Consider the following 27,769-nt stretch of genomic DNA (forward strand, 5'->3'; position numbering starts at 1 on the left):
ATAAAAAAAAATATTTTTCTTAACATTGAAAATAATAACAATAAGAAAACTACAAAAATTCTATTGTGTACCCCTGATGGGACTCGAACCCACAATCCCCGGCTTAGGAGGCCGATGCCTTATCCATTAGGCCACAGGGGCTTCTTGTTAAATCTCATATTTTATATTTATGTTCATACATTGTGGAAAATAATCGCTGTTAGCCTCTTTAAATTCAATATCTATTTGACTAATTTCATCGTTCAATTTTTTTTTTATAACTTTAACAGGAATTTTTTAACTTTTTTTTCATTGGAAATGAAGTTGATAAGTTTATATGTAATTAGTGTTAAAAATATTCAAATTTGTCAAGCCGTTTTTTACTTTTATCGGTAATAGTAAACAGTAATTGTTAGTATTATGTAATTCAACGAGTAAACTATTTAATTTATATAATAATTAATGGCGTTCTTCAAATGGCTTCCTGAATATCCTGCCCTGTGAAATTTGGAGCAGCCCGCTTGGGGAAGTACCTCGACCTTACAGAAGATTACAGTTAATCTCTCACTGTCGAGCATGGCTTTCGCGACGCTCGGCAGTGAGAGATCCTGACAGTAAATTATTTAACCTAGTATTTGCCGAGAGACACACCATTGCACAAACAATACTATAAACAACCAAAATACAAACAATACCATATTTATAATTATACCTTTTATAAATACGAATAAAATAAACAGATAAAAGTTACCAGATTTCCAGATCATTGGAATATAATCAAATAAAAATAGGATATTATATTAAAAATAAAAAACTCAAACTTGATGAAAAAATTTAGACCAAAATAAAACTAAGAATAACGTTGATACCGTTCCCATACCTCAAGAACTTTCTCCGTAGTTGTGTAAACTTCTTCATGATTCATGTCCTGCCAGGTCACTACTCGACGGTTCTTCACGGCTATTTGCAGTTTCAGTATGTCTAACAATCTGTCTAGATGTTCTTTCAACCTTAACACGAAAAATAAAGTAACGAATCCAGTCAAATATTATAACAGTTGAACTTTATTTATGAACAGACTTAAAATATAACTCAATAAGCTCAAGGATAATCTTAAAAACATTTGAAATAATAACCCATTGACGGTGAAGTCACAACCAATAAGGGTTCCATTTGTCAAGGGTTCGATACCCGTTTACCACATTACTTTATATCAAAACACGAGAAAATTACAATTAAAAATTAAGAATATACCAAAAATTTAATGACTGAAATTAAAAAGCAAATCAATGATAACACAATACTAGTTAACATTCATTGATTCGATAATTTATTGAAATTCCTTTTAAATATTAAAATAAACATGAAAATAATATATCTATAGTATTAAACTAATATATTATATTTAACTAGCTGCCCGGACAGACTTCGTTCTGTCAAAAGTTAATAGTAAAAATTAAATTAAATAAATTAAATTATTTTTATTTTTTTTATTATTTAAACCTTCCGTCGGAAGGAACCATTCCGAGTCGAGCCATTTTCGAGTTATGCGCATAGCAACATTCATTTTTATTTATAAATATCGAAAAAACTTACTTGTTCTTCCTATCATTGGCACGGTTAAGACTTGTCATTTCAACAGCGTAACGCGCTAAAGCTTTTGGAAGTTTGTTTTCATTTCCAGCTGCGATCACAGTACCTAATGTTGCCTGTGATGCTTCTATGGACCGCTTATTAACTCCTTTTACCTATAAATTATTTGATAAATCAACACTTATTTCTATATTACTATCATTATAACCACTGATACAGAGATTATGCGTATGCCTAAACACAGGAGGTCGAGGATTCGATTACGGTTCGGAGAGTGCTTGTAGGTCTACCGTACACATTCATATCATTGGTAATCACGTCAAGATGTTGGTCTCGGTTGTTCCCTACTATGAGTAACGATCTATCAGGCGATATAATATATCCTCTAACCAATTGTGGAGCAGTGTGGTGGATTAAATTCCAACCCTTCTCCTACCCACCTATATAGGCCTATGGGCCTTTTTCCCATATAGAGCATACCCTGCAATAGGACGCTAAATAAATTTATCATACAATAACTTGATTTAAAATAAATAAATTAGCTTACGTTTTGGAGTTCTGTGCTTTCTTCAGCAGGCTTTATAATCATTTGAATCTTTCTCTCAGTATCCTCAAGATTTCTCAGACTCTCTTCGAGTGTGGCACTTTCGGCGTTCGAAATGCTGCTCTTAGCAGCAAATCTATAAACAGGAATAAAGTAAATTCGAATATCTGGTATAGAATTATTTACTAACCCATAGTGATGGTTGATTACCTTCAACCAACCAACCACGTAGAGGAAGTCCTAGTTGAAGAGAAGGCTTGTGACCATCAGTGGGTCCTTAACGTTTATATTTCATTTAGATTTTGAAAAAAAAAAATACCGCGAAATGTCCTTGAAAAACTTAATCTTTTTTTACTATTTAGACACTAATTATTATCTATTACACATTAATAAAATTGGAGTGTCTGTTTGTAATATTAAAATTGCTTTTTACTAAATGCATATGGATACATGGTACATATACAGCACATATACCAAAATAACATTTTTTACATTTTTGTCTGTCTGTCAGTTTGTTCCGGCTAATCTCTAAAAGAGCTGGACCGATTTTGACGGAAATTTTACAGGCAGACAGCTGATGTAATAAGGAGTAACTTAGGCTACTTTTATTTTAGAAATTTATTTAGTTTAGAACTCTGCGAACTGCATAATAACTTTTTTGTTAAATTCCGTGCGGACGAAGTCGCGGGCACAACTAATATGTATATAAATTGACATACGACGTATTTACGAAAACCGCAACCGATTGGACGATAGTAAACACTCAGCATAGCTCTTTGGAGCAGACGGGTCCTGGAGGGAAGATCGCGTCTTATTAAACGCGGCGTGGGACGTCCTCCAGCCCGTTGAACCGACGATCTACGTAAGATTGGTGGTGTAGGCTGGATGAGGATTGCGGAAAACCGAGATGTTTGGCGGAAACTTGGGCAGGCCTATGTCTAGCAGTGGATTACTACGACTACGACTATAGGCTGAACTGATGATAATGATGATGATGATAGCTCTTTTTAAGTAAAACGCCGCATCGACTACAATTTCATTCTATATGGAGTTACTTTTGAATTTTAAGAAACTTCACATAGCTATGAGAGAATATTCCACTAACCTCAATAAATTACATTTTTCTTCCAACGAAAGAAGTTTATTTAAAAGCTTCTTTCTCGCTGTTTCGTCACCGATGTTGCGCACCATATTATTAATTGCTTGCACATTGTCATCGCAGTCCTGAAAAATGTAACACAGATAAAATAAAAATATTTATTCCATTAAAACGTTTATAATAATAAACAGCTGAAAATTTAGTGACTCCTGCCTTAAGTGACCTACTAAACTAGAAATGATAAAGTTTGTGACGATGGATGCATGCTCTTTACGTAACTAGGTACTATTACTAAACGATCGTAACAAAACTTGGTACGAAAAAAGCTGAAAATCCAGAATAACACATAGGCTATTGTCTGATATTCCCACAGGAACGCAGAAATGTGGGTAAAACCATGAGGAGCAGCTACTTAGAGATTCTAAAAAAAATTTGAAATTTATCTAATATTGGTGACTACCAGTAGCATTCAATTTAATGCCTACGTATCATTTATTTATAAATATATACAGTTTTTGACAAACCTTAGCGAATTGATCGATTCTAAGGACGTCATCAAACATGTTTCCATCTGCTTGAGTATTCTGTGCATCGAGAAGTTCGTTAGCTTTTTCTTTCATCTTCTGACATTTGTCGGTGATGTCCTAAAATTCAAAAATTTTACCATTAACAATCTATTGAATATTGTGTTTATTTTAAGTTATATAAAATTATTTATTACCAATACAGCTTCTTTTTTGGATTTATCTTTGATTTCTTTTGTACTTTTTTGTAAGTCATCCACAGCTGAAGTGACGTCATCGACGAATTCCTTGGTACATGTAAAAGTTAAAACACCTTTAATATTACAACTTATTTGTATATGCGTTAATACTAATACACTAATGTTTAAGATGTTATCTCCCTTTTTATAAAATACCCCACAATTGCTCCACATAAATTACATATCATTTTATAGATATTTGCTTGCTCTACCGGCATCCACAACTAGAAAAATTAAACCATTAAAAATTAAGGTTAGGTATGCTTTAAGAAGAAGGAAGGCTATTTTTTTCCTCAAATCAACGCGGGCCAAACCGCGGGGCCAGTTAGTGTGTTAATAAAATACATAAAGATGATAGAGTTGAAATTCAAGTTCGAAAGATTTTAAATCAGAGTATGAAACTAAATAAAGTTCAAAAAGTAAAGAAGTAGTCTCTTAATGGAAAAAAGTTGTTTCAGTAGATATTTATATAATTTATAATGGGTCTTTTGCGACTATCACTAAATTAGTTAACTCGTCAATGCTAATTCTTAATTTTACGATTATCTGCCAAAACTGAGTAATTTTCATTAAAATATTTTTCACCATTTCTGACTCACCGTCAAATCGACGATATTGCTCGCTTCACCATCCTTCTGTCGAGATTGAATACATAACAATTGAAGATTTAGTATGGCGTTTTCAAGCTGCAATGCTCTTTCTGTTTTCTCTTTAGAACCCTGAAAACGAAATATTTTTTAAGAATCACTTTCATACATTGTTTTCATCATGTTCTGTGTAGTTAACTTTTTCATCACCGCGGACTGGCGAATATATTGCCTACTATGAGTAACGATCGCTATCATGTGTATATGATAACAACCGGGACAGATGGCTAAACGTGCTCTCTGAGGCACGGTTTGGAGACCCACAAAAACAAACAACGAACTGGAAATAAATATTTGAATAAACACAAATATCCACTTTACTGTATTATTTCTTTAATGTGTACGATTTTATTTTTGTGTTACCCACACATTAGGAATTCTAAACATTATTGAATATCATATCAAAAATTGACCGCTCCAGCGGGATTCGAACCCGCGTCTCCGACTGACCGTGTCGGCGCTCTAGCCAATTAAGCTATGGAACAATGTACCCGCCAGAGCGAAATTCTTGATATGATGATTTTTATTTTCGGTTTAAGCGAACCGTGGCGCTGTCTATAGTGAGTTCTTTACAGAGACCCGTAACTATTCAAAGTTTCATATTACAATGAAAATCTTTGACAGGAGACGACACCATGCTATTTTTTTAATATGTACGATTTTATTTTTGTGTTACCCACACATTCAATGAATATCATATCAAAAATTGACCGCTCCAGCGGGATTCGAACCCGTGTCTCCGACTGACCGTGTCGGCGCTCTAGCCAATTAAGCTATGGAACGATGTACCCGCTAGAGCGAAATTCTATTACTACTGTATTATTTCTGTTTTGGTGTACAATAAAGTGTATTGTTATGTTATGTTATGTTTAGGCGCTGGTGATACGGCACACTAACCATTACACCAGAGCGGTCGTCAAATCTTAATAACAATTATATTTGTTTATCTCAGTTTCTTGTGGTTTATCTGGATAACGTTTGATTTGTACTTACAAATGGCGTATCCCGACACCTCGAATTAGTGACGTCTAACATGTTGATGGCATCAGCTAATTTATTAGCGAGTTCTGCAAATCTTTTGCGTTCTGTTTCTGAATAGTGATCACATTCAGCTTTGATCTAGAAAAAACATTTTTTCTATATTACTATTAGTTGATATATAAGATTCAGTAATATTTTACATTTGTTACATATTTTTGTACATTTAACTTTTTTCATGTGTTCGAGAACGCATATTATTTTAAGAAAGTTTAAGTTGTTTGTTAAATAATCTGAGATGATTAGGACACCATGTTTGCCTATACGAGTATGCTGTAAATATCGTTAAATTATTTTAAGGCTAAGTTTGATCAAATATCAATTAAGTATAAAGTGACAATTTTTACTTTTATCGAGGGTCAAATATTAAATATAATAAAAATCACCTTAGCTGACTCCATAATTTTGCTGGCCAGTTGTCGAAGAGGCGTGTCTTCGATGACAATCGGCTTCTCGGGTTTTTCTACATTCTTAGATGTTTTGTAAATATCTTCTAACAGAAGATCAATGTTCTGCATCTTACCGTCCTATAGTGATCAGATAAATATATTTATTAATGTCTTACATTTTGCAGATGACAGTCGTCAGTTTCAGAAATAAAGAATTGGTCTTGCAGAAATGAATAATTAAAGGCCTAATATTAATAATAGTTAAAATTCCTTAATATAATAATTGATAATAATAATTGATAAAATACAATATATAAAATATAAAATATAGACGACGCATTAGCACAACGGTCACCAACCCGCCTGCCCAGCGTGGTGACTATGGGTAACACACATGAGTTCACGCCATTTTCGACGCGAGCTTGTGGAGGCCTATGTCCAGCAGTGGACTGAAATAGGCTGAAGTGATGATGATGATGATGGTGATTAGCACGGCCACAGCACTGATTTGTACACGTAGTACTGGCGTTTGCGGATTCGATTCCCACAAATGGCGTACATTTGTATTCGTCATTCAGATGTTTGTCGTTATCTGATACACTAGTAAATCCTACTGGTGGCCGTTGAGTGGGGGGCGTTTAAAAAAAATATGCAAAGACAGTAGGTAATACAATAAAAAAATGTTTTTATCACAGTTTACAGATTACTACTTACTGTTTTAGGACCCGCTTCCTCTTTAGGCTTAGAAATTGTTCGATGTTGTTGTGTCATATCCACTGTGTCATTTAAATCTAAGAAAAGAAAAAAAAGTGAATATTTTAGATGATGAGATAAATAATTATTGTTATCCGATACCCACTTTTAAAAAGTTCAATATGTACTCGTACATTTCGGCATAATTAAAATTATGGGGTTAAACTGGGTACATTTAATTTCTTAAGTTCTACACTTTTTCTTTGTTGCTTAATAAAATTCTGTTTTTTTTTTTTCAAGAGGCGTGATTTTTTACCCAATCACTGAGTGATATAAAAACTATTTCCTAAGAGTAACAAATAATACGGTATTAAATCAAATCAAAAAATACTTTATGGAAGTAGGCTTAAAAGCGCCTTGGACTCTTTATGTTACAAATTATATAATCCCAAAGAAACAATACAGTAACTTAAAAAAAAAGAACATACCAGAATTATCTTGACAAGTCTTTTTCAGAACTTCAAGCTCATTGTTCAATAGATCCAGATCTCTCGTAAGTTGATCTCCAATTTGCTTATTCTTCGTATCCTGTACCAACGGTCTCCAGACCTTTCCTAAATCTTGAGCCACGTCTGATAAGGTGTCAGCGGAAGATGTCAACGCTAATTGGCAGTTACGGTCACTGATTGATGGTGCTGTTATCTGAAAAAGTTTTGGAGTTATGGAAATTATGCTAAAGATAGAAAAACTTAAGGTTTTTTTTATTAGGATTTCTTTAGACTGGAGTTTTAGCGTTGAAAATCTTATAGTAAGTGTATGAAATTTTTCTTTGTCTTTTTAATACATACACTCATACATACACAGTTTATATATTATTTTTCAAAAGAGTTTCTTACCGATTTTTCTCTGCAGAATCTACATTCCGAATCGGTGGTATCTTTACTTTTACAAAAATAATAATTTATTTTTAAAGTTTTAATTTGTAAAATGATGATTCGAAAGTGCTCTTGGAGCCTATTTGAATAGAGCTGAATAATTTGTAAATAAATATTTTGTTTAGAAATATAAGCGAATTAAGATCAAAATGCAACTGTAACTGCAGAAAAATATGTACATACTAGCTGTGCCCGCGACTTCGTCCGCGTAGAATTTATCAAAAAAATTTATTTTATATTTCGCAGAGTTAAAACATAAATACATTTCAAAAATAAAAGTAGCATAAGTTACTCCTTACTACATCAGCTATCTGCCAGTGAAAGCTCCGTCAAAAGCAATCCAGCTCTTTTAGAGATTAGCCGGAACAAACAGACAGACAAACAGACAAACAAAAATTGTAAAAAAAATGTCATTTTGGTATATGTACCGTGTATACATCCATATGCATTTAGTAAAAAGCGATTATTTTAATATTACAAACATACATTCCAATTTTATTTATTTGTATAGATATAAATTAGCTGGACAAACTCTAAATATGCTTATAGATAGATTACAACATATAACCCTCTTGTTTTCTTTACAACCTATTAACCTGGCAGAAAAAACTCTAAAGTCGTTTTTAAGAATTATCTATTTTTCCTTTTGAAGATTACCTGAGCGGTACACAGCAGCACTTGTGCGGTATCAGCCACTTTAGCACCAGATTCATTGAGATCGTTACCTTCATCCCCGTCAATGTTACACGCAAGGCGAGAAACTCGTGATAGCATCAGTGATGTTCTTTCACAGATCGAACGTGTTAGGTCAAGTATCTAAAAATAAGTGGTTCTTTATTTATTTATTAATATTTTATTGTACAATACATTAAAGAAATGTACAAAAGGCTTAATGCTAAAAGGGTTCTTTCCCAGCCAACCTTAAGACATACAAGAGCAGACGTTTGTAGGTGTGCAAAGTTGAGTAGTAGTAAAATTCACATTAAGAAAAAAAGGAGAAAAAATAAGGTAACGTTAGTGGCAATCGTTATATTATATACAAGAGCAAATACTTTATTTAATATATAATTTATTGTACCCTTTTTTATATTGCTAATCAAACGAGCCTGTAGTCTGCTTGATGATAACCGATTTACTCTGGACCCTTCCCACAGGAACACAATACTACTTGGGAGTAGTGTTTTTGGGTTGTGATCTGTGTGCCTGGGGCAGATTGGCGCTAGAGTCAACATCGGTAACAACCGGTCAACAATGGTCGTGGTATTGCAGGGGTCTGCTACGCTATGTACTTGGATATAAGCTACGGAATCGGTCACCCTACCATTCGGTGTACTCTTGTTTGCCTTTGTACAAAACATTGCCACGAAATGATTTTCTTTGTTTTGAACAAATATCATACCAAAAACCGATCGTTCCAGCGGGGATCGAACCTGCATCTCCGACTTACCGTGTCGGTGCTCTAGCCAATTAATAATTTGAATAGTTACGGGTTCTGTATAGTAACTCACTATAGATGGCGCCGCGGTCGCTTAGAAACGAATGTAAAATCATCATATCAAAAATTTCAACCTGACGGGTACATCGTTCCATAGCTTAATTTAATAATTACCTGATGTGTGGGTAGTAGAAAAAGAAATTAGTACGAAATGGCATTTTAATGGTTTAAAGAAATCATTAAAAAAAAAAAAACACTAAATAATACTTAACCGAAAACAGTTTCTGTTACAATAGTAAAACGAATAACAAAGGCTTACTTTTTTCTCTTTATTTGGATAAGAACGAGGGCTGACAATGAAGCGAAGTTTTCCGGATGATTGCGCGTAATTGGTAGCGGCTTTATTAAGTTCCTGCAGACAAAACACTTAGATATTAAAATTAAGACATCTCAAAAATGTTGACTAAACCTGCATAAGATTAAAATAATTGTGCGAAACGAAAAAAACCGACTACAATGACATCGACTAATAATACAATGTCAGCGAAAAAATGGTAAAGTAAATACGTGTTATTAGAGATAGCTCAAAAATATTACCAGCACCACCTTGCTATAAAAAAAAAAAATCGAAATCGGACGTTACAGTACAAAGTTATGATAGCTTTTTTGAAGGCAGTTAAAAATACTTTTGGCGAGGATTTTATTGTAATTTATAAAAGATTTTATCATTATAGCTTTACTGATTTTTTTTTTTCATTTTCAAGTTTTCTTATTTATAGCATAGCCAGCTAAAGCCAGCTCTGCGGTCACCAACCCGCCTGCCCATCGTGGTGACTATGGGTAATATAATAAAATACATGAGCTACACGCAATTTTTGGCGAGAACTTGGGGAGGCCTTATATTAGGATGCCTATATTAGGATGTCTAGCGGTGGACTGCGATAGGCTGAAGTGAAGTGAAGTGATTTATAGTATACAAGTAATAATACCTCTAAATCATTGTTTTCCACACTAGTACAAATCTCCTGGCTTGCGTTGCATAATCCTTTTGCCTCTTTGAATAGTACTTCGCGTGCATTATCATCCATATTATCATGAATTTCTATCGTTTCTGCAAATAAAATATATAAAAATTAAGGTATACCCCTGATGGGACTCGAACCCACAATCCCCGGCTTAGGAGGCCGATGCCTTATCCATTAGGCCACAGGGGCTGATGGTAAAGTTTTATATTTTGTTGATATATTTGTTCCTAAATTAATGAGATGAATGCTCTATAAGAGCTAACCTTGTTTACTTTTTGACCCCCCCGTTGCGCAAGTTGTAGTGATCACACTTGCCTTCTATGACCTCCGAGGACCTCCTTTCTCCTCCGAGATTTGTGGGTTCGATCTCCGCTTGAATTTAAGTGTAATATATATACATATATTGCACTAGTAATACAACGTCATATATATATATATCTGGGAGGTCCGCAACGCCCTTGCGATGCTTCTGCTGTTGCAGTCTATAAGCTACGGTAGTAGCTTACCATCAGGTGAGCCGTATGCTTGTTTCTTGACTTAGTTGTAAAAAAAAAAACTTGAAAAAAATGGAAATGATTTTTTTAACCCTAGTTGGGTCTGGTCAAGGGTACTTTTTTGAGGCCTGTGTAATGAAGGCCGGCTGTGAGTAAAACTGACAGTAATATGGTTTCCTCTACTCACCTTGAACGATTTCCGGCGTTAAATTCGAAATAATACTTATAGTTTTTTCTGCTGTTTTGTAGTCTGGGTTCATACGATCTGTGGAAAGAGATGAGATTAAAAAAAAAAATTAATAATTCACGCAAAATGTTTTGTCAATGTGACCTTGTAATCCACGGTCTAAAAGGTCCTACGCGGAACCTGAAATATGGTTGTTTGAGTATATTAAGGACCCCTCTTCAAGTGTTGTGTCACTTATATAATTTGACATTACCTTTTATCGTACAGTTTCATTTATTTACGATTATGTATTTATTTATTTGTTCATTTGACGTGGGACATACTAGTATCTAAAATAACTGTTTTTTATTGGACATCACTCCTTGAAAATGATATAAGGCACGCAATATTTAAAAAAAAAAATATGTGGAGTGCAGAGTGACGTAGCCAACTTAAGGGGCTACACGACCTCAGCTCGAATTCAGATTTCACCCGTACTAAATACACATGAGAATTGAGGGCGCTTGGTTGTTCATCGCGCGAATTATATGTATTTTCTCCCCATCAAACATTATCAATAGTTATTTTTTCAAAAACGCAACATATAAAATATTCTTCATACTTATTTCAATTACCATGCTCAATCTCAAGTCCATAACTTCTATATTTACTGAGATATTAAGGTTTTAATACAAAAATAGAGGTAACTTTGCGATTTTTTTGTATCGAGAAAATTTTATGGAATCGTGTTTTCGAAACATATGAAAGATAGTTTATGTCCTGAACTTTACCATACATAAATTTCAAACTTAAATATTCAGTAGTTTGGAAGATATGGACATCCTGCCGAGTGGAAAATAAGCAATTTGAGGTAGCTTACACTCTAACTCGTGCCCGGGGCACAATTACTTCTTAGCCCCATTCGAAAATCTTATAATATGTCCAGCAATTTTTTGTTTTGCGGACCATTTGGCGCCCATTTGTGAGTATCGTCTGGGGCATGATGCCCTCTCTTACCCCCCCTCTACGCCACTGGTAGTAAAATCGTGTTGTTGTGCTATGTGTTACGATTTATAGCGTTTTTAGCAGCAAAATACAAGTAGGTAAGTTAATAAGCTATCATTACTGATGATACGACAACCAAGCGTCTATTTATGTTTCAATTTTATTGTTATTTGATAAAACATTTTAAAAATTTCAATATCACCATTCTTAAAGAGTAAACTACAGCAGTGTGTCGAAGCTGACCCAAACATTTTTCGAAGTAAAACTTTTTTACGCACGCTTGACATGGGGAGTAAGCTGGTGAATGCGTGACGAGAGCGTTACGAAAAGTGTGATCGGGTGAGGCGAACGGAATTTGAGAGGGAGATATAAGTTAGTGAAGATAGAAAGAGAGTGTGAGGGCAACTAAAGAAGTTTTACTTCAGTCTAATAAGGCACACTCGTTTTTTTTCTCACTATCCTGTATGGAATTAATAATGTGCTAACCTGACATGGCTTGCAAGAGTAAAGCGACTGCCTCGTTAAGTTGAGCCAATTTGTCTGAGAGCTGTAGTCGTTTCTGCAGCACTGTTTTATCGCCTTTATCGGTATTCTGGAGATAGTAAATATTACATTTTAAATATGTGTAAAAGTGATCGACCAAGTTAATTTCTTATTTTACCATTTTAGTAATTTTATTAAATTTGTCTCAATAATAGCATTATATTCTATCTATTACTGTAACAAACGCACACACGCACACACTCACACCCGTACACACAAGCAAGCACGCACGCACGCACTCACGCACACACACATAGAGATGTGAGAGAAGTAAGTATGGCCAACCTTATTTTTTGTTGGTAAAGCACGTTGATCGTACATCTTGTCTTCGGAGAATAATTTTTCAGCATCTTTGATTTTCTTCTTTGCGTCTGACAAATCATTGAGGAGATGGGGTTTAGGTTCTTCATCTAGAAAACAAAGTCATGGAAGTAGAGAGAAGAGATATCCCACTGGACACGGTTGTGATTACTTTTTCAAACCCATGTTGTAAATTTATCTTTTTTCTTCATTTACATTATACTCGAGAGGATTGTAAGAAAAATCTTAATAGTTACTACTTTTAAAAGGTTTTTAAGATGCATTAGCATGCAACACAGTATATCAAGAGATTTATTTTAATCTGCCTTGTAAAAAACAGTTTCATTGTAAATTAGTTTTCTATGAGGTAGGTTACAGGAGGAAACATCTTCCTCAAAATCAGAGCAATCGGAGTAGCTTGCCTGGGGAAGTACCTCCACCTTAAAGTCACAGTTAAATACTGCTTTCAAGTAGTATTGTGTTTCTGTGGTGAGTAAGGTAACCAGAGTTCCCGGGGAGGGTTAGGGTCTGCAACGTGTTTGTAATGATCATAGTATTGTAGGCATCCATGGGTTACGCTACCCGTTTACTATAAGACTGACCGTACACTTATTTGCCACCTTAGAGTAAAAATAACTGTGTTTTCAGGCAAATGAAAAAAAACCGACTTCAATTATATTGACAAGTAATACAACGTGGTAGATGAAAAAATACTCAAATAAATACGTATCATCAAAGATTATTCCAAAAGTTGTAATCAGATCTCGATGAAATTTAAATTTGACCACATGATAAACATTGGCTTTCTATTAAATTAAAAATCATTAAAATCGGTACACCCAGTAAAAAGTTATGCAGATTTTTGAGAGTTTCCCTCGATTTCTCTAGGATCCCATCAACAGATCCTGGTTTCCTTATCATGGTACCACACCAGAGATATCTTCTTTCCACCAAAAAAAGAATTATCAAAATCGGTTCATAAACAACGAAGTTATCCCCGAACATACATAAAAAAAAAATACATATATATATACGGTCGAATTGAGTAACGTACTCCTTTTTTGAATTCTGTTAAATAATACGCACTATAGTATATTCACTCTCACCTGGTTCCTGGACGGCTGACTTTAATTTGTCTAGCATTGTTTCTACAATCTTATGGTTCTCTTCAAGTTGGTGTCCAATTTGTCGATATTTCGGAGTTTGTACATGTTGATTCCAAATTGTCTTCAGATCGTCAGTTAGGCCAGAAACCCGGTCTACTGATGATAATAACGCTCGTTGACATTCAACATTGTTGATCGTTGGTGATGTAATCTAGTAACGAGAACAATTTTTAATGAATCGAGCGTTTCATTTCTTGAAAATTTGGGGTCTGTAACCGGGAAAAGAAATTGCCAGGTGTCCGCAAAAAATAAGATCTACTTCAATAGAATAAGGTCTGCAGAAAAATAAACACTGTGAAATGCAGTTACTTAGATAGATAGAATATGCTTTATTGCACACCACTCAGAAAAGATTTACATAAAAACACTTATTTACACATAGAGATAGTAATAGTACTTATATTGTTAATACCAAATACTGATATTATCTTTTATATTATTTTACATATTTTCATCATTATCTTGTTTAAAAATATTTAACAGAAAGTCATATAACATAGTAACAATATAGTTCTAACCACTTAATAACTGTATATCAGATATATTTAGTGTAATAGACCAAGAGCCTGCAAGGTAATTATCTTCCAAAGTCACTATGAGTTAATCTTCTTAGCTTTTATAAAATGATGAATGTTTGATGCTTGCGGGATCTTGACCTATAACGCAATGTTATATTACCTCAGCAGTTTTAAGCATTGTCTGCACAGAATCAACAACTTTAACCCCAACATTGTCGAGATTCTCTCCGACATCTCCATCGATTTCTTCCGCCAGTTGATAAACACTTGACAACAATAAGGAGACTTGTTCAGCAGCTTCTCTGGATAAGCCTAGTATCTGTAAACGATATTATCATTTTATCATACATTTTATTATTACAAAAATCAAGTTTAAAAAGCTGTCTATAAAGGCAAACCCAATACCGAATCGAATCGAAACATGTGAACTTAAAGTACATTATCAGACCATTATGATCGTCAATTTATGTATACTTTAATATCTAAAATAATATAAATAATAATAAAACACCACAATAATAAATATATTCTGACCCTTCTTCTTCTTCTTTTAAAATATATTCTGACCCTTCTACATTCAGAAAAGGCTCATGCTCAGCACTGGGATGTTACAGGATAAATCGTGATCAAATGTAATTTAATGTTACACAATACTTATACTTGATAAAGATTTTAAATATTCACTTTATTAAATGGATTGGGCTAAACTGATTAAAATCTAATAAAGACCCCGAAACCTTATGTACCTTATTTTCCTTCTTCACATTATTGCGTGGATTAATAACGTTGGTCATTTTGTTGACTGAGTTTGCAAGTTCTAATGCTGACTTTTCCACTTCCTGAAAAATCATAAAATATTTAAGTAGACCAATATTTACTATAAGCTGCGTGGCTACGGCAGTAAAGAATATAGCCACCACCTCTCTTCCGTCGTAAGAGGCGACTAAGGGATAACACAGTTCCACTACCACCTTGGAACTTAAAAAGGTGACCGATCGCGGGATAACCATCTAATTGCTGGCTTTGAAATACACAGACCGAAGACGGGCAGCAGCGTCTTCGTTGCGACAAAGCCAGCCCTGCGGTCACCAACCCGCCTGCCCAGCGTTGTGACTATGGGTAAAACACATGAGTTCACGCCGTTTTTTGCGCCAACTTGTGAAGGCCTATGTCGAGCAGTGAACTGCGATAGACTGAAGTGAATATTTACTCATCTCGTAGGCTACTTTTTAGAAGTCTCACTTCTGCCGTTTGTAAATTGGACTCATACACTTTTTTGTATTTACTTATATTTTTATTTTCTTTATTTGAAAAATTAGGCGCTTTCAAAATATATCGGCTGTGTATGCATACGTATAAAATATCAAAAATAGCTTGATTTTTTTTAAATAAAAGCAACGGACCCTTTTTCGTGTTCATTACCTCTTGGTTATCAGCCTTCTCACAAATATCGCTCGTTTTGTCAACAATATTCTTCAGATCATCCATTATCAGCTTCCAAGACTTGTCGTCTACATTACCTTGCAGAGTCTTAGCGTCTGTAAATGAAGGAAACCTGTTAAAATTGCCAAAACTTACATGTATCCTTCTCCTAAATGGAGAAAGAGATCTATGCTTATCAGGGGGATGTTAGAGGCTTAATGCGATGCGACATGTTTACCGTTAATACCTACTTGTTCGACACGGATTAATACCATGTTGACGAAATAAAAGAGTTAGCCGTAAAATATTTACATAACGATATTTTGAGCCCTCGCAGGCTTTTGGTGCCTCTAAAGCCCAACGTTCGGCTTCTCACTCTCTGCTCTATAGGCAAAGTAACTCCTGACGCTTTGTCAAGTCGTGACTTGACTTGTTACGAAAGTCGGTAACAATATGACCTTCCCTTTGCTATCCTTACTTTATTTCTTGTAATCAACAAATCTTATGTGACTACACTGTAGTTGTATTGTTGCAAATTTCACGGGAAGCGTATATTTTTTTAAGAATCAGTGTCTACAATTCTAGACTACAAGCTACATCTTTTAATTATATTATTATTCAGCCTTTAAAACTTGATTTTGAATATAATTAACGCCTATCACTTAGTGGTCCCCAGTAGGAATTTCTCCTACACTGCAGGTCCGAAAAAACACAAAATACACAAGCACAAACGCCCAACCTTGGCCTCCTACGACCAAATAACCGCCACGCTAACGAGTCATCATAGTATATGTATAAAAAAACGTATTTAAAACAGTCAGGAAGGTGATAAGACCATCGAGAGATTCGCTTGCTCATAAAAATATAGATCATTAATAATTATCAATAATTGAAAAAAAAAACACCAGTAAAAAATGAAGTTTTGTAAGAAATACTTGATGAGGTTTCTTGAACTTGTGCTAATTTATCTTCGGTCAATTGAAGAGAGTAATGTAGGTCGGCTTATAAAAGCTTATGTATTATGATTAATTTAAACTTTACATGAAAATTAAAATAATTACCTTTAATTATATCAGTTGTGAGAGCTGATATTGTGTTGATCGCTTCCTCAGCCTTTTCGTAGTTTTTATTTTCACGATCTAGGAATATAATGACTGTTGTTAAGCTATTTCAATAGAATAGTGACTATAAATATTTTAATATATTAATGTAAGTGCTTCATCACTTCAGCCTATGGCAGTCCACTGCTGGACATAGGCCTGCCCAAGTTCGCGCCAGACATCCCGGTTTTCCGCAATCCTCATCCAGCCTACACCGGCAATCTTACGTAGATCGTCGGTCCAACGGGCCGGAGGACGTCCCACACTGCGTTTGCCAAAACGCGGTCTCCACTACAGGACCCGTCTACTCCAACGTGTAAGTGCTTGTGTTATTTTTTACACAAAAACGAAAATAAAATGTGTTAAGCTAGTGTTTGTGTGCTTATTTGTAAAGTTTATTTATCCAATAGATAGATACTGATACTAAGGATAAATTCATTACATTTTGTTGGGGTTTTATAGTTTTATAAAATATATATTTTTATATCAAATAATCGACCAGCCCGTAGTTTGTATTGGCCCTGATATCTGTTACGCGGGTTGCGGGTTCGATTCCCGCCTGAGTCTAGGTTTAATATGTGTATTATTTCTATGTATTATTTCTATGTATATTTATCAAAAAAAAAAAATAGTTATAACAGTCGGCTGTTACCTGTACACAAGCATTAAGTTGCTTAACATGGGAAGTGACGACCGTGTGTGTATGTTACAGGATATTATTTTATTATTTATTATTATTATTTATCAAAACATACCTGAAATAGCTTGAAGCATATTTGCTATAGCAGCATTCAAGTTCGCAAGCTTTTGGGCTAGTAAGCTCTTTGATACCGGATTTTTGTTCTTTTGCTGAAAATATTAAACACTTTTAGTAAAATTTATATCGATAACAAGTAATAATCGATACCACATGGAGTTGTGAGTTAAAATAAAAATTTTAACTCATAATTATACACATTTTATTTTTTGTATGTATATACTTCTTTCTCTTTTTATACTTTAAAATTATTAAAATTAAAAATTTTTTCTTTCCTACCAATTTATTTGAATCTTGACTTGTAACTTTTATTTCTTTGGCAGCATCAGCCATGGCATCTTTGACTCCTTTCAAATTATTGACAAATTGAATCCTGCGCCTCTCCAGGTCTTCTCCTGTTTCTGTTCCAGGAATTCCCACGTCAATTTTATCTAAAAAACACAAAAACTTTGTCTAGATATGTCTATTCTTAATGTTTTTGTGTTTCATTTATATGCAGTAAAAAATTGGTAGTTAGCTCTAGTAAAGCAAATCTTACCGTCCTCAGGTTGACATAATTCTTTCAATTTGTCGAGAGTAGAATTCCATTGCTTAAAACTATGTTTTAATTCTTCTCCGGTCTGACGATGTTCAGGCTTTTCTACTATGGGCCTCCAAATTTGTTCCACTGTTTTCGCAGTATCGCCAAGTTTATATACTGCGTATAATAAAGCTGATTGGCAATGTTTATCTTCAATACTTGGTGCTGTTATCTAAAAGAATTGAGGAAGTCACAGGTAAATATTTAAAATATCCTCCTTTTATACCACACGGGTAATTTGTAACAGACAAAGAAAATTTCTATTATAATATGGTTCAATTATTACCTCAGCAGTCTTCAGCAGTTGCTGTGCAGCATCTACAGCTTTCACTCCAGCATCGTCTAGCTTGCTACCGTCTTCTCCTCCAATCTTCTTTGCGAGCTCATCCACGTGAGCCAAATGCTGAGCAGTTTGATCAGTAGCTGATTTGGATAACTGTTCAACCTGTAAGATATAAAACTGTGTTTAAATGTAAATTGACAAATTTACTTAACGTTCAATTACATAAGAAAGATCAATTTAATTATAATATCACAAATAAAAGTTTTTTTTTTTTAACTTTACGTATTAATTTATTTTGTAAATTTTTGTTTAAACTTTACTATGTAATTTTTTTAAAATTAATTAAAAAAAAATAGAATTAAAAAGTATGAATTTTGCTTTCACAACTATTTTAAATTATCGCATTCAGACTGTAACATCTCACTGATCCACCATGCTGTTCCACTGCAAGTTGACGAATATATTCCTCACTATGAGCTATCGGGTCTGTATGATAAAAACCAGGACTGACAGCTTAACGTGCTCTCCGTGGCACGGTGGGGAGAAAACAATATTTGTACAACTAAAAATGTACATCCCGAGCGGGAATCGAAACCTCAAACTGTCGAAGATTTAGGTGACTACTCGAACCACTACACCAAAGCGTTTCAGCCTGTAACATCTCACTGCTGGGCATAGGCCTCTTTCTCCATGTGAGAGAAGGATAGCTTAATCTAATTCGAAATCACTATAAGTACCTCCGCTTGTTTCTTCATATTGCGACGTGGATTAATTATAAATGTTAGCTTGCCAGATGAAGTAGCTATTTTAGATGCGGCCTCATTTAGCTCCTAAAAATTGAGAAAAATATTTTAAACATTTTTGATATCATATCGAAAATCGACCGTTCCAGCGGAGATCGAACCTGCATCTCCGACTGATCGTGTCGGTGCTCTAGCCAATTAAGCTATAGAACGATGTAGCCGTTAGATCGAAATTCTTGATATGATGATTTTATATTCGGTTTAAGCGAACCGTGGCGCCGACTATAGTGAGTTCTTTACAGAAACCCGTAACCATTCAAAGTTTCATATTACAATGAAATTCTTTGACAGGAGACGACACCATGCTATTTTTAATATGTACGATTTAATTTTTGTGTTACTCACACACATAAAAATATTTTATTCATAATAGTGTTCCATAGCTTACTTAGAATCATATCAGTATCTATAATCGCTTAACTGACCTCAATGTTGCTGTCTTCAGCACTTCCGCAAATTTCTCGTGTCGCTTCAAGTATCTCTTTAAGACTATTAGTTATTTCTTTCCAAGAATTTCCATCAACGTTTCCTTGTAGCGCTTTAGTATCTACAATATAATTCAATTAAATGATTGATGTATTATTGTACTAAGTAGAGTTAAGTCCAAATTGAACAGACATTGTTGAAATAGATTATTTAATATAGTTTATGAGAGAATTACCATTAATGATCCTTGGCGTTAATTGACATATATTCTTGACAGCTGCTCCTGCAGTGTTATAATCAGGAGTATCCGCGTCTGTGAAAAATGTTTCTGTTATTGTACGCTGAACTTTATTTATATAGTACTTATAAATTTAGCTCAAGTATTTTAATTTAGATTTTCACAAATTTTGATAGCTTTTGTGTGTTAGTGCTCTACTATTATGATCATCAAATCTAAAATGTTTAGTAATCTATACTGATTTTATAAAGCTGAAGAGTTTGTTTTAACGCGCTAATCTCAGGAACTACTGGTCCGATTTGAAAAATTCTTTCAGTGTTAGATAGCCCATTTATTGAGGAAGGCTATAGGCTATATATCATCACCGCCAAGACTAATAGGAGCGGAGTCCAATCGGGAGAAGTCGCGGTCAGTAGCTAGTTTAAAAATATGTTTTCTTACCAAAAGTAGCTTGTGCTAGAGATGCAATAGCAGCATTCAATTGTGCCAGCTTTTGGTATAGAAGTCGCCTTGCATCAGAATTTCTACCAGCAGGTTTAGCACTCGGTCCCTGTTTGGTACAAAACATAGTCACATAAGTTTTAGCATTTAAAATAAGAAACAATATTTTAATAATTAATAATTATTTTAAAACGTGTGTTAGTTTACCGTTTTCATCAGCTCTTGTAAATCTTTATCTGCATTCTGCAAATCAGTCTTAGCCGCTGTTGACGCGACGATGAAATTGTGTCGTGCTATCTTTTGTTGTTCTGATTCCTCAGCTGTAAAAACAGTATTTATTTATTAATAAACTAGCTTTAAGGTGGCTTTTGCCAATTTCGTGACAAAAAAGTTATTTAGATATTATGTTCATAAATTGATTAATTGTAGCCTTTAATATCCTACTGCTGGCCTCTTTCTTCATATAGGAGAAGTGAACAATATGGTTAATTAAGATCCGACCTCTTCCTATATTCCAACCGTAATGTAGTAAAGTCTTAGTTTTCAAATATTAAAAACCTTAAATTCAATATAACTAGGATGTTATAATATATTTAAGATAATTATTTCCATCACCGAGCTGGTGACAAATCATCTCACCTCCTTTAGATTGACAAGTTTGTTTCAATTTGTCTAATGTTGAATTCAACTGCTGTAGACAATTATTTAGTTGCACTCCATGTGGTCTATATTCTGGTTTTTCAATTATAGGTTTCCATGTTTGTTCCACTTGTTTTGCTCTATCAGAAAGACGGTCTATCGCAGATAGCAATGTTGACTGACAACGCTCATCTTCAATACTTGGTGCTGTTATCTACAAATGTAATTAAAAAACCATAAAAAGTGCTTAAGAAAAAGAAAAGTTTAATTTGAAATAGTTTGTTAATTTGTTTTATTTTATTGTACAAAGTTTGGTTTGTTATAGTAACTTTTAATTAAACGCTAACCATTCGTCAGTTAATTGTTACCTCAGCAGTTTTCAGCAGTTGTTGAGCGGCGTCTACAGCTTTAACTCCAACATCGTCTAGCTTGCTACCTTCTTCTCCTCCAATCTTCTTTGCGAGCTCATCCACGTGAGCCAAAAGTTGAGCCATTTGACCAACAGCTGATTCGGATAACTGTTTGACCTGTAGAAAAAAAAATGGAAGCGTATATAAGTTATTGATAACAAATCATTATAATTTGTTAAAAGTTTTTATTGTAATAGCTTAAGAAAAGTTTAGCATCATGTTTTTGTGTCAATTTTTCAAAAAGGTAACGGATAGTAATACAATTATTGCTATTATTTTAAAGTAGGTGATTACGGTTCACTTCGTTCATACCTCGTTTTGTTTCTTCACGTTGCGACGAGGGCTAATAATGAAAGTTAATTTGCCAGATGATTTTCCTATTTTAGACGCAGCCTCATTTAGCTCCTGATAAATGAGAAGAAATATTCAAGTTCAAATTGTGTCTTAATATAAAATTTTACCAATTTTCATTTGAACGAATTTACTCACCTCAATGCTACAGTCTTCGTTGCCGCAAATTCCTCGTGTTGCTTCGAGTATCTCTTTGAGGCTTTCAGTTATTTCTTTCCATGCATTTTCATCAACATTTCCTTGTATCTCTTTGGTATCTAAATTATACCAAACAAAATTAAATATACAATCGAGAGAATTGATTAAAAGTAAAATAACAATTATATACATTGCTGCATCGTATCAAATCAAAATTTAATAAATTGAGTTTTGTAATGGATGAATAAGTTACCGTTGATGATCGTTGGTGTCAGTTGACAAATGTTTTTAACAGCGGCTCCTGCAGTCTTGTAATCAGGACTATCTGTGTCTGTAAAAAAAATGTTGATTATTTATTTATATAAAATAAAATTATTGATAGAATTGATATAAGTAATATAAGTTTTAAGTCGGTTTATTGATAATTTTAGAGGTTCACAAGTAAACCAAGATTAACAGAAAATTTTACAAAAAATTTGCAAGTTATTGATTTTGTTTTATGTTTGGCAGCTTAAATATAACAGGTGAAGCTTGTAAGTTTATTGCTTTGGAAATACTCGTATATTTAATGGCAAAAATTAAATTTGTATCAACTGTAAATAGTTTCAGTGCGTTGAGACTTGAGCGCAGGGTTGTGACCGAGTCATTTAATTGTATGTACTAATTATATTTTGTTTCATTACTGGTTTTTTACTTCTCCAATGCTGAATTATAAAAATAGAAAAATGCTGTCTTACCAGAGGTAGCTTGTGCTAATGATGCGATAGCAGCATTCAGCTGCGCCAGCCTTTGGGACAGAAGTCGCTGTGCATCCGGATTTTTACTTGCAATTTTTGTTTTATGTGCCTGTTGAATTTATTCATATTATAATTTTTATTTATCTTGTTTCGTAATATTGAAAGAGTTACTTATTTTTTATTATTATTTTTTTTAATTTGGTTTACCGTATTTATCAGCTCTTGCAAATGTTTATCTGCTTTATTCAAGTCATCCTTTGCCGCTGCTGTTGTGACGACGAAATTATGTCGATGTTTCTGTTGCTCTTCTGGTTCTCCATCTGTAGTATCAAAATTAACATGTTGACTGTTTTGTATAAATTCTTACCGAGATGAAAACCAAACGAAGAACCTGCTTCAGATTTATAGTGAATTTAAGAAGCTGAGATAAAAAGATATTGTTTGACTATATTTATGATGACTGTATTGATGTGTTATATAAGCCAACATTTATCGTATTGAACCAGCTTATTAGCTGACAAGACTCAAGAAATTTTCAAAATATAAAAAAAGAGTAATTTTATGAGGTACAGTATTCGATTGCTAAAACTACTGAATTAACATACGCCAAAATACGTTTTATTACTAATGTCTGCGGTTGTTTAAGTGTCCAGTCACCTTACCTTCTTTAGCTACACAACTTTGTTTTAGTTTGTCCAATGTTGAATTGAGTTGTTTGTGACTATGATTTAATTGTTCTTTGTGTGGGCGATGCTCAGAAATTTCGACTATAGGTTCCCATATTTGTTGCACATTTCTTGCTCTATCAGAAAGACGGTCTATTGCAGATAGTAACGCTGATTGACAACGCGTGTCTTCAATGCTTGGTGCTGTTATCTATAAAATATGAAATGCAATATAATTTCGTTGACTCTGACTGACTGACTTGAAATTGTAATGTTATAAGATTTATTTAAAATGAGGCTACTTATTAGATAAATGAATGCATTAGCCTGTGAGTATTTTTTTACACGACAAGGTCGACAAACAAGCATACGGTTCACTAGATGATATGGTAATCGACCGTAGCTTATAGACGTCTGTAGTATCAAAAGCATCGCAAACAAAAGTAGCTGACCCTACCCCCGACAGTTTCCAACTGCTCTGGTTACCTTAGTCACTACACGAACACAACTCTAGTTGAGAGCAGTAGTATGTAGCTGTGATCTTCTATGAGATTTAGGTGTTTCCCCAGACGGACTGATTCAGACTTTGAGCGTGATATTTAATGCTGTGTCCTACTTCAATAAACTTTGATAATGATAGACGAAGTAATTCCATGCATTGGAGAAGATCGTGAGCTTAAAGTTTTTACCTCAGAAGTTTTCAGCAGTTGCTGTGCAGCATCTACAGCTTTCACTCCAGCGTTATCTAGTTTGCTACCTTCTTCTCCTCCAATCTTCTTCGCGAGCTCATTCACGTGAGTAAGATGTTGAGCGGTTTGATCAACAGCTGATTTAGATAACTCTAGTATCTGAACAAATTAAAAATTAAATTGATATAGTTAAATGTCAACTAAATAACTTTCGTATGGAAATGGGTTAGCTAATTTAACGCGCTTGCTCAGCTAGTATAATATGTACTCACCTCGTTCTTTGTTTTAGCGTTTCGACGAGGACTAATTTTGAAGGTCAATTTGCGAGACGGACTTGCGATTTTCGACGCCACTTTGTTCAGCTCCTAAACATTGAATATTTTTAAATTATAAATATTAAAATGATAAATTATTGCTACGTGACTTTTATAACTTACACCAATATTGCCGTTTTCGGCACTTTCACATATTCCTTTTGTTGCTTCAAGTATCTCCTTCAGGCTTTGAGCTATTTCTTGCCAGGCGTTCTCATCAACATTTCCCCGTAGCCCTTTGGCGTCTTAAAACGAAATTAAATCAATATCAGTAACTGAGTTAAGATTTTGAATTGGTTTTGTTCTTAAAGTTATCTTCTAGAACTACTGCTACTAAGCGATAAGACCGCCTAATTGTGCATCCAAGTTTTAAAGTTTTTTTTGTATGTAATAGGTAATTTTTTTTTCTGTAACGTGCAATAAATAATGTTGTTGTTATTAATATTCAGTGATTACTGGCCCAAATAGGTATTTGATGTTTTAATGTAGAAATAGCAGTACGAGCGGATTTGTAGATGTCATGAAAGCAAAAACTAAATTTTGTTTAGAAAAAAGAAGAAAAAACAAAAGAACAAAGAAATAATAGTTACCGTTGATTATTGTTGGTGTAAGTTGACTGATAGTGTTAACAGCTGTTCCAGCTGTATCGTAATCAGGGTTCTTTGTGTCTGTAAAATAAATAAAATTAGTTACAGTGAAATATAATATATTTGTCAAATCTTTTATTGGCTTCTTAGATGATATACTTTCATTTCTAAACTTTTTGATACATGACAGAGTAACATTTTTTCCATCATAATAAAAATCATGCTTGAATTATTGTGTAACTTTAAATATTCAAGTACAGAAATGACTTTCAAAGTGATCAATCAGTTTTTTAAGTCTCACCAGATGTAGCTTGAATAAGGGAAGCGATAGCAGCATTCAACTGCGCCAATCTTTGAGACAGAAGACGCCGTGCTTCTGGATTTCTACTTGCAGTAGTGCTTGGTTCCTGTTTAGATAATAGAATTGTTATATGTTTTCAGTTTAATAATTAACCCCAGTGCAATGAATTAAGCTTTAATGTTAGAATGCTAATTTCCAAGATTTGGTTACCGTAAATGTTTGTAAAACATCTTGTAATTCTTTCTCTGCATCTCTCAGACCATTTTTAGCTGCTCTCGATGACATAACGAATTTTAATCGTTCTTTGCGTTGTAAATCTGATTCTTCTTCTGCAGGAACATCATTAGATTCCACTGAAACTTTTTTTTGTGAAAAATATCAAATTACAATATACATAACACGAACAACTTTTTTATGTTAATTTATTATTGTCAGTGTCTTTAGTATTGTATTTGCGTTTCGTTTAATTAGTTTGTGAGCTGATTTTTTTAAAGGTATAAAAAATTACCGTTTAAGTGCGAATAGGAATCCTTAAGCTTATCCAATGCCTTTGCAAGATCAAACATGCGATCAGCGAGTTGCTTCGAAAAGCCGTGCCTGCCTGGTTTGTCCACCAACGGCTTGTATGCTAGGGCTAGATTCTTAATTGATGATGAGAGGTTCTCAGCAGCAGCTGTCAAAGCACTCTGACAATGTGGCTCGTGGATCGATTGAGCTGCGAGCTAGATTCATTAAAAAGTTTAAATTAAAAATATTTATATTATTTTGTTTTCACGAATTATCAACTATCGTTATTATCAAATTTATTTAGTTTGCCTGGAAGAAATGGTCATAAGTCTACTCATTGTACTTACACAATCTGTTACCATCTTTAAGTAATTAATACAGAATCTGTGATGTTCGATAAATTATAATGAAATAAAATGTTTAAATTTAGATGTTTCATATTTTCAAGGTTTCTTATTCAATTTTGATATAAGTATTAATACAAAAGAGTAATGATATTACAACAAACCTTAGCGCAAGCTAGGAGTCCTTGTGTAGTATCAGCACATTTCGCTCCCGCAGCATCCACATTCTCTGAACGAGGATCGTTGCATTCTAGATCATTCAATTCATTTGCTTCTTTTAGAAGTAGAGAAACTTTCTCCCCAACAACTTTAGCTAGTGCCATAATCTAAAAGTTAATTATTTTTATTATTTTTATTTTTTTTTATTTTATTTAATTATAATTTAAAATAGAAGGTTTTCAAAAATCTATGTAGAATATACTCGTTATATAATTTGTGAAAGTATAAAAACGGTATTATTACGTTATTATTCGGGTTTGAATCGTCATTGCTCGGCTTTTCGCGATCCGATCGTTGGAAGGTGAAAATGAGTTTATTAGCAACATCGCCGTACGAGTTGCCTTCATCGTACATTTTCTGTGGAAATAATTGTATTATTTTAAATAGCGTTAGTGAATAAATTACATACATGACTTCGTAAAGGTTTAAGGTTTTTAACCAGTGATTCCAGTTCCAGCAGTTAGTTTATGTTTAGAAGAATTGTCTGATAGTAAATAATGAAAAATAATCTAATAAGGAATGAAGAATTGGCCATATTAGTGTCAGTTTATGGTCTGGGTGTTTTTGATAGTTTATTTCTCAACCTCCGACATAGGATTATCATCCTACTAAGGCCAAGAATAACAAGTAACTGAGATTATTAGCATTGATGCATTAGTTACTTACATTAACATCATTGGATCCAGTAAGCATGCACATATTTCTGGCACCATCTAGAAGCTGTATTACTTGATGTCTAAGTTTTTTATTGACGTTTTCATCTCCGGTACATATGAGAGGTTTTGCATCTGTAATTAAATTAAAAGCTGGAAACTTCTGCGCATAAAACATTAAATGTTTCAAGATTGTAGTTGGATTTATTTGGCTAAAGAAACTAGATACATCCTTTTTTGTGTTGAAATATGGAAATATTTTCTGTTTTCAAGCAGTATCGTATTCCTGTTGGTGAGTAAGGTGACCAGAGCTCCTGGGGGGATTGGGTCGGCAACGCGCTTGCGATGCGTCTGGTATTGCACGCGTCTAAAAGCTACGGTAATCGCTTAACATCAAGTGAACCGTACGCTTGTTTGCCGACCTAGTTATATTAAAAAATAATCTTACACATACATAACATTACATAACATTAACAATTTTGAAAAAAAATACCTATAATAATAAAATTATATACCTTTTATGAAATCCGGCATTAGTTCATTGATTGTCTTCATTGAATTCACGGCCATCTCGTAATCAATATTATTCGGATCTGAAATAATAATTTTATTTACAATAAATTCTAGTATTTTACTTTTATTTTAGGCGATATAATAGTTTTATCCTTACCAGCATGAGCATTAAGCAGCAGTGCTATCGCTGCATTCAGTTTTCCTATTCTATCAATTGTTTTACATTCGAGCTTTCTCAGTTCTTCATCACTTAGAGGTGGCTTGTTGTAATCCTAAAACAGCAATTTTTTGTTAATGTTCATTTATTTAATTAACATCCA

The 27,769-nt window shown here is 33.9% G+C and overlaps 1 protein-coding gene and 2 non-coding genes across 3 annotated transcripts in view; all 3 read right to left on the reverse strand.

The window, feature by feature from the left end:
- LOC123666476 overlaps positions 1–27,769 on the reverse strand; it is a 79,459-nt gene that overhangs the window by 18,444 nt on the left and 33,246 nt on the right. The window contains exons 20-70 of the mRNA XM_045600566.1: positions 27,607–27,721; positions 27,452–27,529; positions 26,950–27,071; positions 26,527–26,640; positions 26,229–26,390; positions 25,722–25,935; positions 25,424–25,572; positions 25,214–25,319; positions 24,808–24,993; positions 24,449–24,570; positions 24,284–24,376; positions 24,012–24,170; positions 23,320–23,533; positions 22,865–22,977; positions 22,658–22,766; positions 22,174–22,251; positions 21,921–22,039; positions 21,744–21,842; positions 21,390–21,548; positions 21,022–21,235; positions 20,590–20,702; positions 20,383–20,491; positions 19,939–20,016; positions 19,703–19,824; positions 19,212–19,304; positions 18,478–18,636; positions 18,150–18,363; positions 17,891–18,042; positions 17,610–17,703; positions 16,816–16,893; positions 15,755–15,870; positions 15,079–15,171; positions 14,493–14,651; positions 13,755–13,965; positions 12,634–12,758; positions 12,292–12,397; positions 10,822–10,899; positions 10,105–10,226; positions 9,435–9,527; positions 8,338–8,496; positions 7,234–7,447; positions 6,767–6,843; positions 6,050–6,190; positions 5,619–5,744; positions 4,578–4,697; positions 3,937–4,026; positions 3,740–3,859; positions 3,222–3,340; positions 2,120–2,252; positions 1,576–1,727; positions 860–989 (exon numbers count right to left, since the gene is read on the reverse strand). Coding sequence (XP_045456522.1) covers positions 860–989; positions 1,576–1,727; positions 2,120–2,252; positions 3,222–3,340; positions 3,740–3,859; positions 3,937–4,026; positions 4,578–4,697; positions 5,619–5,744; positions 6,050–6,190; positions 6,767–6,843; positions 7,234–7,447; positions 8,338–8,496; positions 9,435–9,527; positions 10,105–10,226; positions 10,822–10,899; positions 12,292–12,397; positions 12,634–12,758; positions 13,755–13,965; positions 14,493–14,651; positions 15,079–15,171; positions 15,755–15,870; positions 16,816–16,893; positions 17,610–17,703; positions 17,891–18,042; positions 18,150–18,363; positions 18,478–18,636; positions 19,212–19,304; positions 19,703–19,824; positions 19,939–20,016; positions 20,383–20,491; positions 20,590–20,702; positions 21,022–21,235; positions 21,390–21,548; positions 21,744–21,842; positions 21,921–22,039; positions 22,174–22,251; positions 22,658–22,766; positions 22,865–22,977; positions 23,320–23,533; positions 24,012–24,170; positions 24,284–24,376; positions 24,449–24,570; positions 24,808–24,993; positions 25,214–25,319; positions 25,424–25,572; positions 25,722–25,935; positions 26,229–26,390; positions 26,527–26,640; positions 26,950–27,071; positions 27,452–27,529; positions 27,607–27,721 — 6,621 coding nt within the window. The remainder of the gene's footprint in view (positions 1–859; positions 990–1,575; positions 1,728–2,119; positions 2,253–3,221; positions 3,341–3,739; positions 3,860–3,936; positions 4,027–4,577; positions 4,698–5,618; positions 5,745–6,049; positions 6,191–6,766; positions 6,844–7,233; positions 7,448–8,337; positions 8,497–9,434; positions 9,528–10,104; positions 10,227–10,821; positions 10,900–12,291; positions 12,398–12,633; positions 12,759–13,754; positions 13,966–14,492; positions 14,652–15,078; positions 15,172–15,754; positions 15,871–16,815; positions 16,894–17,609; positions 17,704–17,890; positions 18,043–18,149; positions 18,364–18,477; positions 18,637–19,211; positions 19,305–19,702; positions 19,825–19,938; positions 20,017–20,382; positions 20,492–20,589; positions 20,703–21,021; positions 21,236–21,389; positions 21,549–21,743; positions 21,843–21,920; positions 22,040–22,173; positions 22,252–22,657; positions 22,767–22,864; positions 22,978–23,319; positions 23,534–24,011; positions 24,171–24,283; positions 24,377–24,448; positions 24,571–24,807; positions 24,994–25,213; positions 25,320–25,423; positions 25,573–25,721; positions 25,936–26,228; positions 26,391–26,526; positions 26,641–26,949; positions 27,072–27,451; positions 27,530–27,606; positions 27,722–27,769) is intronic.
- Trnar-ccu lies at positions 69–141 on the reverse strand. The gene has a single exon. It is a non-coding gene; the product is annotated as a tRNA-Arg (tRNA).
- Positions 10,257–10,329, reverse strand: Trnar-ccu. The gene has a single exon. It is a non-coding gene; the product is annotated as a tRNA-Arg (tRNA).

Source organism: Melitaea cinxia, chromosome 26, assembly GCF_905220565.1.
Source record: "Melitaea cinxia chromosome 26, ilMelCinx1.1, whole genome shotgun sequence".
NCBI lineage: Eukaryota > Metazoa > Arthropoda > Insecta > Lepidoptera > Nymphalidae > Melitaea > Melitaea cinxia.